General features: G+C 36.7%; 1 protein-coding gene and 1 pseudogene across 1 annotated transcript; one reads left to right on the top strand and one right to left on the bottom strand.

Annotated features, from left to right (window-relative positions):
- The first annotated feature begins 3,730 nt into the window (after positions 1-3,730).
- On the top strand, positions 3,731-5,585 carry LOC120075686 (annotated as a pseudogene).
- Positions 5,586-5,804: 219 nt separating this feature from the next.
- Positions 5,805-9,151, bottom strand: LOC120075685 (hydroxyproline O-arabinosyltransferase 1-like). Its single transcript, XM_039029289.1, has 8 exons — positions 8,465-9,151; positions 8,048-8,115; positions 7,748-7,949; positions 7,545-7,642; positions 7,365-7,434; positions 6,505-6,576; positions 6,289-6,402; positions 5,805-6,054 (listed from the first exon to the last, which is right to left on the bottom strand). The coding sequence occupies exons 1-8, from the start codon at positions 8,864-8,866 to the stop codon at positions 5,995-5,997; spliced, it is 1,086 nt and encodes a 361-aa protein (XP_038885217.1). The 5' UTR covers positions 8,867-9,151; the 3' UTR covers positions 5,805-5,994.
- Positions 9,152-18,091: the final 8,940 nt, after the last annotated feature.

Consider the following 18,091-nt stretch of genomic DNA (forward strand, 5'->3'; position numbering starts at 1 on the left):
TCAACAGAGATTGTACTCACTTTCCACGAAATTAATACAAATACAAAATTTAAGGTGATAAAATGACGAACAACTTAAATTTGAAAAGAAAAACTCTCGATTCAAATTAGTAAATCTAGACTGGAAACATAAAATATGTACCAAATGCAATATAAGTATGTTGGCAAACGTACTTAGACTTCTCCAACTCAAGATCGTAGAATGACGAAGAACTTGAGTTTGCCAAACATACTCAAACTCAAGATGGTAGAATGACAAACAACTTGAGTTTGCGAAGAAAACTTCCGAATCAAATTCATAAATGCAACATAAATAACTTCCAAATCAAATCAGTAGATACTAGAAACTAAGTGCAACATAAATATGTTGACAGATGTACTCAAACTTCCCCTCATGCTTCAAGCTCTGATACCAGTTTGTTACGAAATCGAAAATTGAAGAATACAAAAGAACGTAAAAAGAAATAGAGAAGATCGATATACTGATTTACGTGGTTCATTAACAATGTGCTAGCTACGACTACAGACAGAGAGAGAATAATATTATTAGCGAAAATGTTATACAAAATACATAGTCTGCTAAATAATTCCTATAGGGTTAGACAGTTTATATAGTGCACTTCTCTAAACCTGAAAATAATTAAATAATTAAATATATCAAATATCAATTCTAATTAGGTGTAGGATTCAAGGCATTCCAATAAATCTCCATTTTGACTTGAAATTTGATTAGGATTCAAGGCATTCCAACAAATCTCCACCTTGACTTGAAATCTCTTAAACCAATTCGGATTAGAATTCAAGGCATTCCAACCAGATCAATAATATACTTCATATCAAACATGAAAATATCTATGAATATATTGATATGTTCATAAATTGAAAGGTATATCCGTGGATATCTCTAACATCTCATATAAATTCTTGTAGGTCATAAAAAAATGACATTCATTTAATCCAATATGAATATGACTACTAATAACAATATTTATAACTGCATTTTAGAGTAAAAATAATTTATTTATTAATCTAAATAAATTTTATAAATTTCCTGACTATATTGATTTTGGTAAAATTGAAATCTTATTTTAATCCTTGCTTCATACTAGATATATCAATACATAGCATATTAATGGTGTCATTGACTTATTGGTAAGATAGACGATAATAAAGATCGACTTGGAAGCTACTTACAATGTTATAACTAATACATTTAATATGAAGTACAATTTTATAAGTAATATAATTCATATGTTAGAGATTTTTTTTAGTTTTCTTTTATATCAATTTTATAAGCAATATATTTAGGAGCTGTTTGGGGCACTGAGCTGAGATAAGAGCTCTAGAGTTCATATGTGTGTTAAGTTTATATATTTGTGAAGTTCATATGTATGTGTATGGGGTGTAAAGTTATTTGGTTTGAGTTCATATGTCTATGTTTGGAGTGCAAAGTTGAGTTCATATATTTGAGGTATCTAGTGCAATTTCTTAAACTCTAAATAATATGTTTTTATGATTACTATTTTTGTTTTGAACAAATTTTATTCAATAATTTTATCCATTTTTGTTTGAATAAAATATGGATTGCAATTTTTTCTTTTTTTTTTTTTGTTGTTGTTGCTATGTATTTTTATTCCGTCATCATCTTTTTTAAATGAATATCCCCTATCATCTTAGCAGCCAATGGAATGTCACCACATTTTTTCAATCATTCACTTTCAATTTCTTCAAATTTAGAGGATTACCAGAGAACAAATCTCCATTTTTCACTAATTCTCGCTAGAAAATATTCCAGGAATAAAATCTTCATTCTATGTTTTTTTTCTTTTTAATATGTTACATACTTTTCAACTATATATATATATTTTGTCTAAATATTCTTAACACTTTTTTTTATATATGAATTCAATTAAATAAAAATATATTTTACAATTTTTTTGTATAAATATTACACTTAATGTAGACAAAATACTATTATTTATATATTAAATGACTCTACAACATATTTTAATAGTCATCAATCTTATAATAGTTGGAAGTGGTTGTCAAAGTTGATTATCGAAGATGATTTTCGCCGGAGTTTATAGTCGGAGGTGGTTGTCGGAGCTTGAAGGTGGTATTGGAGTTGGTAGTCAAAGTTTGTCGTCAGAGGTGGTTTTCGGAGTCTAGAGTTGGTCTCACGAAGGTGGTTATTGGAGTTGATCATCGAAGATAATTTTCATCAGAGTTTGTAGTTGGAGGTGGTTATTGGAGCTTGAAATTGTTCGCATGAAGGTGGTATTAGAGTTGGTTGCCTGAGTTTGTCGTGTTGCCTGAGTTTATCGTCGGGGGTGTTTATCGAAGAGTTGGTCGTCGAAGTTGCTCGCTCGAAGGTGATTTTCGTTGGAGTTTGTAGTGGGAGGTGGTTGTCGAAGCCTACGAAAGTGGTTGTCGGAGTTTGTCATCGGAGTTTATTGTCGAAGCCTGAAATTGATCATCGGAGTTGGTCGTGTGAAAGTGGTCGTCGAAGTTGGGTCACCAAAGTTGACATTAGAGGTGGTTTTCGGAGTTGGTCGCACGAAGGTTGTGGGGAGACCAAAGTTGGTCATCGAAGTTGTCATCGGAGGTGGTTGTTGGAGCCCGAAGTTGATTGTCGGTGTTGTCAACGGAGGTGGTTGTCGGAGTCCAGAGTTGGTCGTCGGAGTTGTCATTAGAGGTAGATGTCGAAGCACAAAGTTGTTCGTTGAAGTTTTCATCAGAGGTGGATGTTGGAGTCCAGAGTTGTTTGCCGGAGTTTTCAATGGAGGTGATTATCAGAGCTCGATGTTAGTTCCTGGGATGTGATAGTGATAGTCGCCGACAGTGGCCGATGGATGGAGCCATCGATAAAATTGGAAGAACGAAAAATTGGGTGAATTGGGGTGAACCAACTCAACTCCACCAACATTTAAAGTCGGTGGGCCAAACTTGGTATATTATATCAACTCAACTGATCTCAAGGTGAGCCAAACACCCCTTAGTATGAAGTATATTATTGGGACAATTAACTTTAATAAAAAAAAATTAAAAAATTAGGCATGTGTTCCTAGATTTTGCTTTTTTGCAATCATGTTAAAAAAACTTCAATCTGAAAATTTAATTGTTATATGATGTCTATGAGATTGTTTTGTGATTACTATCTGATTTCTATATGATTACTATGTGAATGCTACATCTGTAATTACAAAAATGTTGAAGTCATTATGGTTTTGTTTATCATACAATTTTCCTATATTACTCATATATTGATTGTGACGGTGTACTTTATATTCGTTTAAACTTTTTCATGCTTTCAATTTAAATTTATATTTTTTTCTGCTCTAAACTTAGTTTAAGTCTATGAAAAATTCATGCAATTTTAAAAAACAATATGCTAGTATTTAAGAATGGTTTCACAATAAACTAATCCATTCGAAAAATTAGAAGATAAAAGAAATTTGATTGTATGATAAAAGATACCAGATAATAGATATTTAAAAATAATCTTATTCAAAAGATAAAATTTAGAATAGAAAACATATTTTACGAAGACCATAACCTTTAAAATAAATGCACTTGACATTTTTTTTAAAATAATAATAATAATTATTTTTAAATAGTGATTTATTAAATTTTTTTAACAAATAAAAAATAATCTAAAGAAAATCAAATTCTGTAAATGATTTTCAAAACCAAATAACACAGCTTGTCATAAGGGTATCCAAAATGTGCTGATAACAATGTATGAGAATAATAAAATTTCAAACTAATTTTAATAGATTTAATTCAACTAAAAAAGGGCCTAATTTTTAGGAAGAGGATGAGAAATACGTATGACATAAAGAATTAGAATAAAAGATTTAGCGTAGAACACGCAGATTTGAAATTTCTGTTGCGAGTAATGGGCGAACTGTCATGGTCTTTGCTCATTTGAATCAGTTTACACTTCCTTTTCTTTTAATCACATCCCACCACCATTTTCATCCCCACTAAACTCAAAACTCCATCAATTTCTCTTCTTCCCTTCAGCCATGATATACAAAGTAGCACAGCCCTCACAGTACCTAGCCATAACCGGCACTGGAATCGACATCAAACTTGCAAAAAAAGCATGGCTTCTTCCTGGCCAGTCCTGCACCGTCTTCGATCTCTCTCCGGTCAACTACACCTTCGAGCGCCGAGAAGCTCCCTTTTGTTCTCCCTGCTGTCTTCACCATTGGTCCACGTTCCAAAGATATGGAGACTGGAGAGCCTCTTGAAATATGCGAAGCTGATTTCTCCTCATGACAAGCTCTCCAACCATGTCAATGAACTTGTACAAGGTGTCATTGAAGGAGAGACCAGAGTGCTTGCGGCTTCCATGACCATGGAGGACATTTTCAAAGGCACAAAAGAGTTTAAACAGGAGGTGTTTGGAAAGGTGCAGTTGGAACTTGACCAATTTGGTCTTCTGATTTATAATGCTAATGTCAAACAGTTGGTGGATGTGAGTGGTCATGAATACTTCTCCTACTTGGGGCAGAAGACGCAGCATGAGGCTGCCAATCAGGCCAAAGTGGATGTCGCTGACGCCAAGATGAAGGGAGCGAGTGGGGCGAAAGCCAGTGAAGGGCAGACGCTTCAAAATGCTGCTAAAATCGATGCTGAGACGAAGATCATATCGACCCAGAGACAGGGGGAGGGGATGAAGGAGGAGATAAAAGGTGAGGACAGAGGTGAAGGTGTTTGAGAACGCAAGGGAAGCGGAAGTGGTGGAGGCCAATGCAGAGCTGGCGAAGAAGAAATCATTATGGGCTAAGGGATCACAGATGGCGGAAGTGGAAGCAGCAAAAGCAGTCTCACTGAGAGAGGCAGAGTTACAGGAGGAGGTGGAGAAGATGAATGCATTGACCATGACTGAGAAGCTGAAGGCTGAATTGTTGAGCAAAAGCCAGCGTTGAGTACGAAACTAAGGTGAGTCCTAACTCCTAAACATGAAATCTAACTACTGAAATTCAAATGTGAATGAAAATTGATCAACAAGAACAGCCTGGTTTGGCATCAAAAGGTACAAGAGGCAAACTGAGAATTGTACGACAAACAAAAGAAGGCAGAAGCTGAGCTGTTCCAGAAACAGAAACAAGCGGAGGCACAAAAGGCATTGGCTGACGCTGAATTTTACGCTTGCCAACAAACTGCTGACGGGGACTTATATGCGAAGAAGAAAGAGGTGGAGGGACTGATGGCACTGGCACAGGCCCAAGCACTGTATCTGTGCTCCTTGCTAGATGCATTGGGTGGCAACTACATTGCTCTCAGAGATTACCTAATGATCAATGGATGGATGTTTCAAGAAATTGCCAACATTAATGCCAGTGGTATTCAGGGGCTTCAAACAAAGATTAGCTTGTGGACGAATGGGAGCGAAGGACAGGGTTTGGAAGGAGGAGCTGGTAATATGGCTATGAAAGAGGTGTCTGGCATTTATAAAATGTTGCCTCCATTGTTTCAAACAGTTCATGAGCAAACTGGAATGCTTCCTCCGCCATGGATGGAATCCATGCCTGACGCCAAACGGAATTGAAAGCATAAGGAGGATAATGGTTTTGATCTTTTCGTCTCTATAATTTTTCTTTTCTATACCACGACTTGGCTGTTCCCTAGTTATCAGGATTTTTAATGAACCTTAATTTCTGCTTAGATATTCTACATATTTCAATTCCATAAAGTGCTTGATTAATGAGTTTCGCCATTGAATTTGGAACAAATATTCAACATTCATGATGTATTGACATAGGTATTAGCTTTCTAATATTCATGATGAGATGATTGAAGAGAATGCTAGATATTTATTTTTGCCCTAAAACCAAACAATGTTTCACATTTAATACATTTGCCTATGCCTTTGCCAATCTGATACAAGATAATCAATACATATTCAAAAACGTATTTATATTGTGTGAGAATTGAATTAAGTACCGGATCTCCATGCTTTTCAACCACGCGTAACAGAACTTTCTTAAGATCCCCAGTTAGGAATGTTTGCTGTGGCTTCATTTACCATTTTCACAAGTGTCACCTGCAAATGCATTTATGGATATGTTGTCTCAGTTATCACAAAAATTTTAGTCCGTATGAAATTTGTCAAATTCATTATGAACTACTAGATCATAATTCGTTTTCTGTACCAAGTTAATCATAGTAACTGTATATCTGACAAGCAAAGGACAAAGAACATTCCACATGCACATGACAAAAAACATTCCACATCATGAACATGCAATAGTTATATGACACAAGTTAGGACACATACCACGCTTTCGGGGACGCCAGGTGGTGGCAGGGAAAGGTTTCTGGGAGGAACGACATTATCATATGATCTTTTATCAAACCTCCATTCTCCCATCTTACCGTAAGTCAGTTCTCCCTGTATTCCAGAGATATAACAAGTAGCCATAGACAAAGGTAAGCCATGCTGTAGAATACATGAGAGGGACTGATATACACATAACCAACATTTGCTTGTTACCTTCATATTGTAGTCACATCCGTAAGTATAATGGATTATGAACTTCTTGCCGACTTCTGTATCCCATGGGGGCTGTGAAGTGCAAACGTCCAATAAGTTAATTAATAGAGAAAATCAGAATATCAATAGCTATGGAAAACAAACGGTCAAGTCCTCAAATTTCATAAGTTCATGTGTTTCCTACGTCACATCCTACCATGCCTATGAAATTAGATGAAATCTCATGTGGTTTGGTAAAAAGTAAACATAAGATAACAAGTTTTTCACAAGGATTTCAAATTGTGTACCGAATTCAAGCTGATAATGTTTTCATAAATGGCCGTCTCTGTTGCTCTATTAATACCAGTGAAGTTTTTCAAAAATAGCCGGATACACTTTATCTTTTTGGACTTGCATTCATTTAAAAGTATTTAATCTTATTTTGCTATTCAGTTGTTTGGCCGTAGTATAGAGTGTTAAAATGATAGCCACCCCATCAATAATCTATGAGAGAATGAAAAATTTTATGGTGCTCCCAAATGGAAGTCATTGATTAAGGGATGCAATATTTTATGATGTGATTGAGAATTAGAACAAAACCAAGAACAAGTCGAGAGTCCTATACTGCATTGGTTTATCTTGAAGATTTCACTTAAATTATTGTTGTATTTTGTATTTTTTTTCCAAATATATATATTCAAAAAGATTATAACTAGAACGAGATCATGAATGTCATCTATCACTGGCTTGGTGTTGTATTTCCAGAATGAAAAACAATCTGAAGATATCAAACAGCAATGAGAATGTATGCAAGTGCTATGTTGTATATAGAAAGATAATCTGACCAAAAAGATAAAGAAATAGAGATTTTCTCTTAAAACCTGAATCATGAAGTCCTTATACAGGATGTTGCTAACGCCATGTAGAGCGGAAGCAACAGCATAAGCATACCTACAGTTACAATATAAGGAGAAGACGAATTGAAAATGAAAGAAAAGAAGTCAAAAGACCATACGAAGTGAAAAAAAGGATTAAAATGAACCTCAAAGAAGAAAGCTTACATTTCAAGAACCCAACCAAAAGCCTTATCTGTCTCAGGATCCTTCTTCATTGCCAAAGAAACATTCATCCAAGTGGGAGCAATTTTCTTGAGAGACTCCTAGCAAAATTTATTCGAAAGAGAAGAGAAACGTAAGAATAAAACAGAATGGAGAGAGATGAGAAGAATCCCGATGTTATCACTTAGAAGCATGGTGCTGCATACCCTTCCAACAATAACAGGTGAATTCCCTATCGGATCAATGTTAGTGATCGGACCCTTGTCCTCAGGGAAGAACTTCCGAAGTTGACTCTCATACCTCTTGGGTTCGATGTAAAAGAATGGAAATGCAGCCCCAAGCCCATCCTTAGACAAATTTGGTATAGGCTTGACAATAATATGATCCGGCTCTGACATTAGTATATAACTGCAAAACATAATTTCAGATAAACATATTCAGGCTAGACTCAAAGTAAAACACTGTTGATCCCTTAATCAATTAGAACAGAAAAAAGTTCCTCCTACTCTTCCTTGATGTCCGCTTGTTGAAGCCATTGCACAAATGCCCAGGGTCTGTTGAGGACTATGTAGCCCTGTAACAGTTCCAAACCACAAATGAGCAGCTAATAGAAGGCAACTTCAGCTACATGAAAATGGAAGCCAGAGAGGGTAGTAAAACCAAAACAGAAATTTCGGAATTCAATTAGAGACGTTTTCCGTTTGGCATCATTTCATTACCATCACAGAAATTCAATTCGAGCCTTTGCTTTCCTAAGGCGAATTCCTTCAAACAGGTGCAGTGCATAAATAAAAATCACAAAATCACAAACAAACACTTCCCCTGGATTCTCAAAGCATATAAAAGAGCACCAGAGGCAAAAACATGTACACGTTCAAAAGTCAACCCCATAAATAACAGAAATCAAGCAAAGCAAAGAGTACCTGATCCATCCCCGCGGGCAGAGGCTGAGCAACGAAGGTGGGAATCTCGTCCATATACTTGTCGGGCTTCCCAGAATGCAAGATCCTAGTGAAACCGCCCATTTCAGAATTAGGTCCGTCCTTGAACTTCTTGAACCAGTAGTACATGATCCGACACTGCCAAGTGTTGTACACCGAATCCGAGGCAGTAACTGCCGTATGGAAGAGTCGCTTGGAGGAAGAAGTTTTTGATCTATCTATGGGCATCTTAATCACAGGGTCAACAGTAATGGAAGATGAAGATCTTGATGGACCAGGAAGTTCTTGCTTGAGAGGGGCATTAGCAGAGATGATAATGTTGTAGGTAATTAGAGCTACCGAGAAACTTACCAGAACCAAGAAGAACAAATTCCCACAACCCATTTTAGGCTTCGTCTCCAACTTGCTGGAATTCTGCTCAAATGAATTTGCCCATCAAACTCCCCGTGGAAGCGGAGACAGAGTAAAGGGAGGAATTACAAATTTGAGAAAAGTCGTCGCGCCCAGAAGGGAGTTTGTTGAAGAAATTGGCTGACTAAAGTGGAGAGGTGGATTATTTTTCTGGTGGAATTATATAATAATAAGATGAAATTTTGGATCTTTGATCAGGCGGCGGCTAGGATTGCAGCAAGTAAACATGGAGGCAGCCCAGTTCAGATCTTTGGGCAAATGCAATTCCATTATTTGCCTTTTTTCCCCTCTCAAAATGAGGACAATTTGGGTATCTTCAAATGGTATATTGGTGAAAATTGAGTTTTAAAAAGAAAAATGGCTTTTGAAAATACCAGGTTAAGTTGGGAAGTAAATTCTCCTTTATATACTCCCATCATGGACGTTAGATTTGGATCCCAAGGGGTACCCATATTTTAGAGGAAGTGGAGAGACCCACTAATGTGTCACGTGTGTCGCCGGTCAGACGTGGCAAGGCGAGCGTGTGTGATTAATTTTTTTGGAAAAAAATATTATTAATATTTATTTTTTATTTTATTATTATTTTTTCAACGCTCCACGTGTCGCGATGAGAGCAGTCAAGTCTTCAGCGCACACGTTCAGTGGCTCCACGCAATTTGTAGATGTGCATGTTTTGTGACCGAATGTTGTTTGTCTTTTCCTGTTGGATCTCTGCACCTATAAAATGCACAAGCCTTCAACCATATAAAATCATCTCATTCATTTCCTCACAAATACTCTCAACTCTCTCAACCATCTTTTCCAGTTTTACATTTTTTTTTTATCGTTTTCCAAGCAAATCAGTCTAAACGGTGTAAGTTTTCGGTCAATGATGATGCATTTCCGATCGAGACCTTTTTTGGGGTTGTTTTATCTTGGGGACGACGTGTCAATACCGTTGACCTGTTTGCACACCTTGGCAGATCCACAAAACGTCTTGAAGAGAGCGAGATCTGTGATTCAGCTCGTAACGAGTTTTTGTATTGCAGGTTCCATATTTCTAATGACCGCCGGTTCTTGACTATTCGTTGCTGTCGAGTTTCATCGTCAGAGGGTGACCGGTTCCAACATTTTTAAGACGTTTCATCTGTCAATTCTGTAATGACCCTCACAAGCAATAATAATATTATGACATCCAACCTCAGCCATCCATTCTGATTCGAAGGAGTGAACTTCGAACGGTGGAAACAGAAGATGTTGTTTTTCCTTACGGTCAAATAAAAGAAGCTACTGATTGGGAAGAGAAAGATTTTTTATGTAAAAATTTTATATTAAATAGTTTGACTGATGATCTTTGTGATTACTACAACACAATGAAGATAGCAAAGGAAGTCGGGGATGCCCTTCAAAAGAAATACACACCGAGGAGGCCAGGTCGAAAAAATATGCTGTCAGTTGTTACCTTAAGTTCTAGATGACGGATTACAAATCTAGCGGTCCAATCATATGAACTGCAAAATATTGCACATGAAATAATAACTGAAGGTATGCCTCTAGATTTAGTTCATTCTGATTTATGTGAATTTGATGGCATTTTGACTAGGAACAACGTCTTTTTAAATGCTCCACATGTCGCGATGAGTGCAGTCAAGTCTTCAGCGTGCACGTTCAGTGGCTCCACACAATTTGCAGATCTTCATGTTCTGTGACCAAGTGTTGTTTGCGTCTTTTCCTGTTGGCTCTTTGCACCTATAAAAGTCACAAGCCTTCAACCATCTAAAATCATCTCATTCATTCCTTCACAAATACTCTCTACTCTCTCAACCATCTTTTCCACTTTTACATTTTTTGAGTTTTGATCGTTTTCAAAGAAAATCAGTCTGAACGGTGTAAGTTTTCAGTCAATGACGATGCATTTTCGATTGAGACCTTTTTTGGGGTTGTTTTATCTTAGGGACGACGTAGCAATACCGTTGACCTGCTTGCACACCTTGGCAGAGCCATGAAACGTCTTAAAGAAAGCGAGATCCGTGACTCATCCCGTAAGGGAATGGACGGCCGAGGTCGGATGTCATAATGTCGTTATTGCTTGTGAGGGCCATTACTGAATTGGCAGATGAAACGTCTTAAAAATGTTGGAACCAGCCACCCTCTGTAATGGCCTTTACTGTCAAATAAAAAAACTACTGATTGGGAAGAGAAATATTTTTTATGTCAATTTTTTTTATTAAATAGTTTGACTGATAATCTTTATGACTACTATAACACAATGAAGATAGCAAAGGAAGTCTGAGACGCCCTTAAAAAAAATACGCACTGAGGGGGCCAGGTAAAAAAAATATATTGTCAGCTGTTACCTCAAATTCCATATGACGGATGACAAATCTGGAGGCCCAGTCACATGAACTGCAGAAGATTGCCCATGAAATAATAACTGAAGTTATACCTCTAGATTCAATTCATTCTGATTTATTTGAATTTGATAGCATTTTGACTAGGAAAAGTAAATGATATTTTATTACCTTTATTGATGATTGCTCTGATTTTACTTTTGTATATTTGCTGAAAAACAAAAGTGATGCTTTTGATGTCTTCAAATTGTTTATAACTGAAGTAGAAAATTAGTTTAATAAAAAGGTTAAAAGACTTCGTTGTGATAGGGGAACTGAGTACGACTCAGACAACTTTAATGAGTTCTTCAACTCTCATAGAATACTACACGAAAAGACTGCATCTTACTCTCTTGAAATGAACAGAAAAGCCGAAAGAAAAAAATTGAACTTTAATTGAGCTAGTAGTTGCTATTTTACTTAGTTCAGGAGCTGTGTCTTATTGGTGGGGTGAAATCATCCTTACCGTGTGTTATGTCCTCAATAGAATACCAAAGTCTAAAAACACAACTCCACCTTACGAAGTCCTTAAGAATAAGAATCAAACCTATCATATTTTAGAACATGGGGTTGTCTAGTGTTTGTAAGGATTCCAGACCCTAAAAGAAAAAAGCTAGCTAGTAGAGCCTATGAATGCATCTTTATAGGTTATGCCATAAATAGTAAAGCCTATAGGTTCTATGATCTAGTAAAACGAGTGATCATTGAGTCAAATGATGCCGACTTCTTTGAGGATAGTTTTCCTTTTAAATTGAGAAATAGTGGAGGCTCAGGATCCAGTAGTCTAACCCTAGTTAGAAACTCTACCTCTATAGAGGAAGCTGACCCAGAACCTAGAAGAAGCAAAAAAACTAGAACCGCCAAGGATTTTGGGGATGACTTCCAGATCTATAATGTAAAAGAAGATTATAAGACTTAAAAGCTGTCTTGTCCTCTGTAGATGCCAACTTATGGCAAGACGCCATAAATGATGAGATGGACTCTTTTGAGTCAAATAGAACTTGACACTTAGTAGACACACCTCCAGGTTGTAAGACAATAGGGTGCAAATGGATCTTAAGGAAGAAACTTAAACTTGATGGAATAGTTGACAAGTTTAAAGCCAGGTTAGTGGCAAAGGGCTTTAGACAAAGAGAAAACATAGACTTCTTTGACACATTCTCCCCTGTCACTAGAATTACCCCAATCCATGTTTTGTTCTCTCTCGCTGCCCTTTATAACCTCGAGTACATCAGATGGATGTAAAGTTCGCCTTCTGATGCGTGGAAAATGGAGTAAATAAATATGCATTCATCTTATGAAATGCATTCGTTCTCCATGCGTCGCTGGTCATGCGTTAGACTAAGGGATATGCAATATGTTCTAAGAATCTATGCGATGACCATGCGTTCCTGCCACAAGTTTTCTTATTCTCTCGCCAAGTATAACGAGATCGCAAGTTTCTTGGGGTGATCCGAGGTTGAACTCAGGGACTTGTAGCTAAATGTTATGAAGTAATGTATTTGAGAAGAAGAATAAAAGAATAATGAAGTTTAAGGACTATGCGCTACTCCTACTCCTAACTAAACAGATTAAGCAATGGAAGTATGACTATGAAAGTTGGTAGAGACACGACAATTGTTAATGCGTAATAAGATGCATGGAAAAATAAATAAAATGGTGGAGGGGATGACTTCACCGCATCAATAAGCTTGATCGCAAGGGTAACCCTAGCCAGCACAAGTTATGCGATCATGCTATACACAATTATCTAAGACGCATGCGATGAATATGCAAAAATGTCGATAGGACTTATGTCCAAGTCTCTATTCTTGCTTATGCGAGCTAATTTACATAAAACAAGGTGACCGCATACCACCATATCCTTGTTTTAGGGCGCATGCACTATGTAATAGCAAATAAAACTTATTCCTAAGCCTCTACTCTTGCTCATGCAATCCAATCTGACTCTCTCAAGTCTAGATCTGGTTTTTAGACTACTCTCTCAAGTATGTCCAGATGATGAATGATGCACTCATAAGACAAGATGATCACGTTAAACATGGTTGACATAAGATTATTCCTATCTCTAGGAACATTGCTTACTTTTCTCAGTGAGTTCCACTACTTACCCTCTCAGGCAGTTAGTCGCCGCTGATTAACTCATAGATAAGCATTTTGACTACTCATAGATAAGCGATGCTACAGCCTCACACTAAGCAAAGAGGATTTGCTCACTATACTCGCGCAGTGGTTTGCTACAGCTTCATATGTCTATGCCGCATGATTAAGTATGTGATACTCTAGCAATCTTACTTAGTCATTGCAATGAAAGTAAAGGATGATAAAGAAGAGGTAAATGAAGATGGAATCGAAGGAAATAAAAAGATGCATTGATCACAAAATGTATTGATGTCTTAAGCCAAAATTTAATACAATACAAAGATAGAAGAGAGATGGAGGGCAGATGTAAGCAATGTCTTGCTTCTATTAGATGTGTGTCAAGGCTGCCGGTGGTGCCATGGATGGGCGGTAGAGTAGTCTCTCTTTGAGATCTATCTTCGATGAAGCTCCGGTCGTCACTCGGAATGGTTGGAGGAGTGAAGAACTCTCAAAGAATGTCTTCTCACGCTTTTGTCTGTGATCACAAGGATCTACTCAAGGCAGAAGCTCGGATGATTTGAAGTTGGGCTCTAAGGTTTTATTTATAGGGCTCAATCGCTGACAATGTTAATGGCCCTGCTCTGAATTTTTGCTACTAACGACGTGATGGACCTGCTCTGAATCTCTACTACTAAAGGCGTGGTAGGTGAAATGTCAACATCATCTTTTGATACTCCCAAGGTATGCGTTCATACTTAGTTTCCGAAGTACCATCGCATTCCACCACCTTGCGTTCATCCCTCTATTATGATTATTACTCTATAGTCGCAACCTCTATGCGATGAACGTATGCGGTTAATGACCGCAACATCCATGCGACGAACGTATGTGATTGCCTTTGCGATGGTGGGATTCACCGCATGCGATCGATTCCTGCGATAGCTACAAAAATAGACATTTGGACGTAAAATAACGCATAATATTGGGTTAACTGAGATTTTCAATGTTGATCGACGTAAGCTCATTTTTCACATGACTTCTTAGTATAATCATCTCATATTCTACTTGTTAGCCTTCATAATTCTAAATAAAAGGCTTATAATAACTTGCATTTCTACCAGTTATCACCTTCCTAAACGGTGAACTTGAAAAAGAGATTTAGATAGAACAACCTAAGGGTTTTGTAGTCCATGGTCAAGAAAATAAGGTTTGTAAACTAGATAAATCTCCCTATGGTCTGAAATAAGCTCCTAAGCAATGACATGAAAAGTTTGATAACCTAATTCTATCTAAAGATTTCAAGATTAATGAAAGTGACAAGTGCATCTACTATAAGGTTGAAAATAATCTTTGCACCATCCGATTTCTGTATGTAGATGATTTGTTAATTTTTGAGTCGAACTTGATGTGAAATCTACATTGAGTGCAAACTTCGACATAAGACTTAGGAGAAGCGAGTGTAATCTTAGGCATAAAAGTGACTAGGTCTGAAAACGAAATTTCTTTAGACTAATCTCACTATGTAGAAAAGATTCTAAAGAAGTACAATTACTTTGAATGTAAACCAGTATGTACTCCTTATGACCCTAGTGTTAAGTTGTTCAAGAATACTAGTGATGATGTTAATCAATCTGAGTATGCGAGCATAATAGGCAGTCTTAGATATGCTGCTGACTGCACTAGGCCTGATATAGCTTATGCTGTAGGATTACGTTGTACGTTTACAAACAGACCTAGTATAGAGCATTGGAATGCTATAGAAACGGTTATAAGGTACTTGAAGAAAACATAGAATCTAATATTACACTATTAGAAGTTCACTGCTGTCTTAGAAGGATTCGACGATGCTGACTGGAACTCCCTCTCGGATGATTCAAAGGCTATAAGTGGCTATATCTTCAATATAGCAGGCAAAAAAACTGTCTCTTGGAAGTCCAAGAAACAAACTATTTTAGCCCAATCTATGATAGAGTCAGAAATGATAGCACTAGCAACAGCTAGTGATGAAGCAGGTTGGCTTAGAAGTCGACTATAAGAGATTCCTCTATAGGAAAAGCTGATGCCAGCCATATTGATCCATTGCAATAGTACTACAACAATCGCAAAAGTTCAAAATCGGTATTTCAACATAAAGAGACGACAAATACGTCGTAAGGACAGTACCATTAGAGAGTTTCTCACTATTGGTGTAGTTAGAGTAGATCATATACGGATTAGTAAAAATTTGATAGATCCTTTGACGAAAGAACTAGCTAGAAAAAAAGTTTTCAAAACCTCAGAAAGGATGAGACTAATGCTTATAGAAAAATGAGTCACTGTGAGGAAAACCCAACCTGTAGACTGGAGATCCCAAGAAACAGGTTCAACGGGTAATAATTGATCACATGTGATAAATAGTGAATCATGCTAAAACAAACACAAAGTTCCCTTCCTATAACTTGGAGTCTGAGCATGATATCCTGAAGCATAAGAGAGGTTGAACTCAGTTTTTAATGAGATCTATACTTGATGTAAAGTGGGGTACCTAGCTACAGGAGTACACTTGATAGATTCACTTGTGTGAATGTGAAAGTGTAACTTGGAGTCTTAGCATGATATCCTGAAGCGTAAGAGAGGTTGAACTCAGTTCTCAATGAGATCTATACTTGATGTAAAGTGGGGTACCTAGCTACAGAAGTACTCTTGATAGATTCATATGTGAATGTGGAAGTGGGGGCCGCTTCCTATGGAATTTTTGGGCAAACTCTCTAGAGCATTCACTAAACCGGGATACACGTGCTAGGCCTTAAAGCATGGACTTTCGAACTACACCCTAATTATACTGTGTGTGAGATGTTGTTAGAGATAGGGTTCAAAACCAAGGGTTACTATAGTATATTTTGAATCATCTACACTACGTAAAGGTTCAAGTCATAAGACACCTTTACTTATGCATTGTATTGTATAAACTGAAACTACTTGATGAAAAATGCGTTTCTTATTTTCAAGTGGGGTATTGTTGGTAAAAATTGAGTTTTAAAAAGAAAAATGGCTTTTGAGAATCCTACATCAGTTAAGTTGGGAAGTGAATTCTTCTTCATATACTCCCATCTTGAATCTTGAGTTTGGGCCCGAGGTACCTATATTTTAGAGGGAGTGAGGAGATAAACCAATGTGGGTACAATAGATATCCCACATGCACGTGCCTCTGCTGTCCGTCTGGTCGAACGGACGTGACATGACATGGCGAAGCGAGGCATGCGAGTGTGTGATTATTTTTTAGAAAATTATTATTATTAATTATTAATTATTTTATTATTATTTTTTAAACGCTCCACATGTCCCGATGAGCACAGTCAAGTCTTCAGCATGTAAGTTCAGTGACTCCACGCAATTTGCGGATTTGCACGTTTTGTGGCCAAGCGTTGTTTGTGTCTTTTCCTGTTGGCTTTCTGCACGTATAAAAGGCACAAGCCTTCAACCATCTAAAATCATCTCATTCATTCCTTCACAAATACTCTATATTCTCTCAACCCTCTTTTCCAGTTTTACATTTTTTTTGTTTTCAGATCGTTTTCTGAGCAAATCAGTATGAATGGTGTTTCCGAGCAAATCAGTATGAACGGTGTGAGTTTTTGGTCGGTGACAGTGCATTTCCGATCGAGACCTTTTTTGGGACTGTTTTATCTTGGGGACGATGTGCCAATATCGTTGACCTACTTGCACACCTGGGCAGAGCCATGAAACGTCTTAAAGAGAGCGAGATCTGTGACTCAACCTGTAACGAGTTTTTGTTTTGTAGGTTCCACATTTCTGATGACTGTCGGTTCCTGATTGTTCGATGCTGTCAAGTTTTACAGTTGGAGGGTGCCAGTTCCAACAAGGTAGATAGATGTCGAATATCCGATACGAGCATATGTGAGAGGATAGTTTTATGAGTTAGTTATACATCATAAATTATCCTTAATTGTATCAAGTATGTGATGTGTGTGTTTTAATTTACATTAGGTCTTTATTTGACTAATTGTGCTAGTTTTTTTTTTTTTTTTTTTTTTTTTTTTTTTTTTTTTTTTTTTTTTTTTTTTTTTTTTTTTTGGAAAAAGTATACCACCACTAGATGCCTCATTAAAGATGAAGGGGAGAATTCCATCTAGAAAAATATCTTTCAAGTTCAAAGCTGCGTTGTCCTCCTCTCTAGGAAAATGATAAAAAATATCTAGGGGCTCTTTGAGGTGTTGAGTTGAGATAAAATGTCTAGAGTTTATATATCTGTGTTTGGGGTGTAGAGTTATTTGGTCTGAGTTCATATGTCTATGTTTGGGGTGCAGAGTTGAGTTCATATATCTGGGTATCTAATGCAGTTTTTTGAACTTTAAATAATATGCTTTTATGATTACTATTTTTGTTTTGGAATTTTTATTCAATAATTCTACTCATCTTTGTTTGAATAAAATATGAATTGCAATTTTTTTCTTTTAATTTTTAAAATTTTTCTTTCTTTCTTTCTTTTTTTGGCAATGAATAACAATTAACCCATTCACTACTATAGAATTGGGCTTTAATGTTGATTTAAAACTTACATTATAGGGGTACGATATCGGTTCAACCGACATCAAAGATCGTGTTATAAAAGGTCTTTAATGTTGGTTTTAAACCGACATTATAAATGACCAAGATTACAATGCCAACTATCTTCAATGTCAGTTTTCAACCGATATTGAATACTATTTTCAATGTTGGTTTTCAACCGACATTGAACATCATCTTC

The sequence above is a fragment of the Benincasa hispida genome, chromosome 4, assembly GCF_009727055.1.
Source record: "Benincasa hispida cultivar B227 chromosome 4, ASM972705v1, whole genome shotgun sequence".
In the NCBI taxonomy this organism is placed as follows: Eukaryota; Viridiplantae; Streptophyta; class Magnoliopsida; order Cucurbitales; family Cucurbitaceae; genus Benincasa; species Benincasa hispida.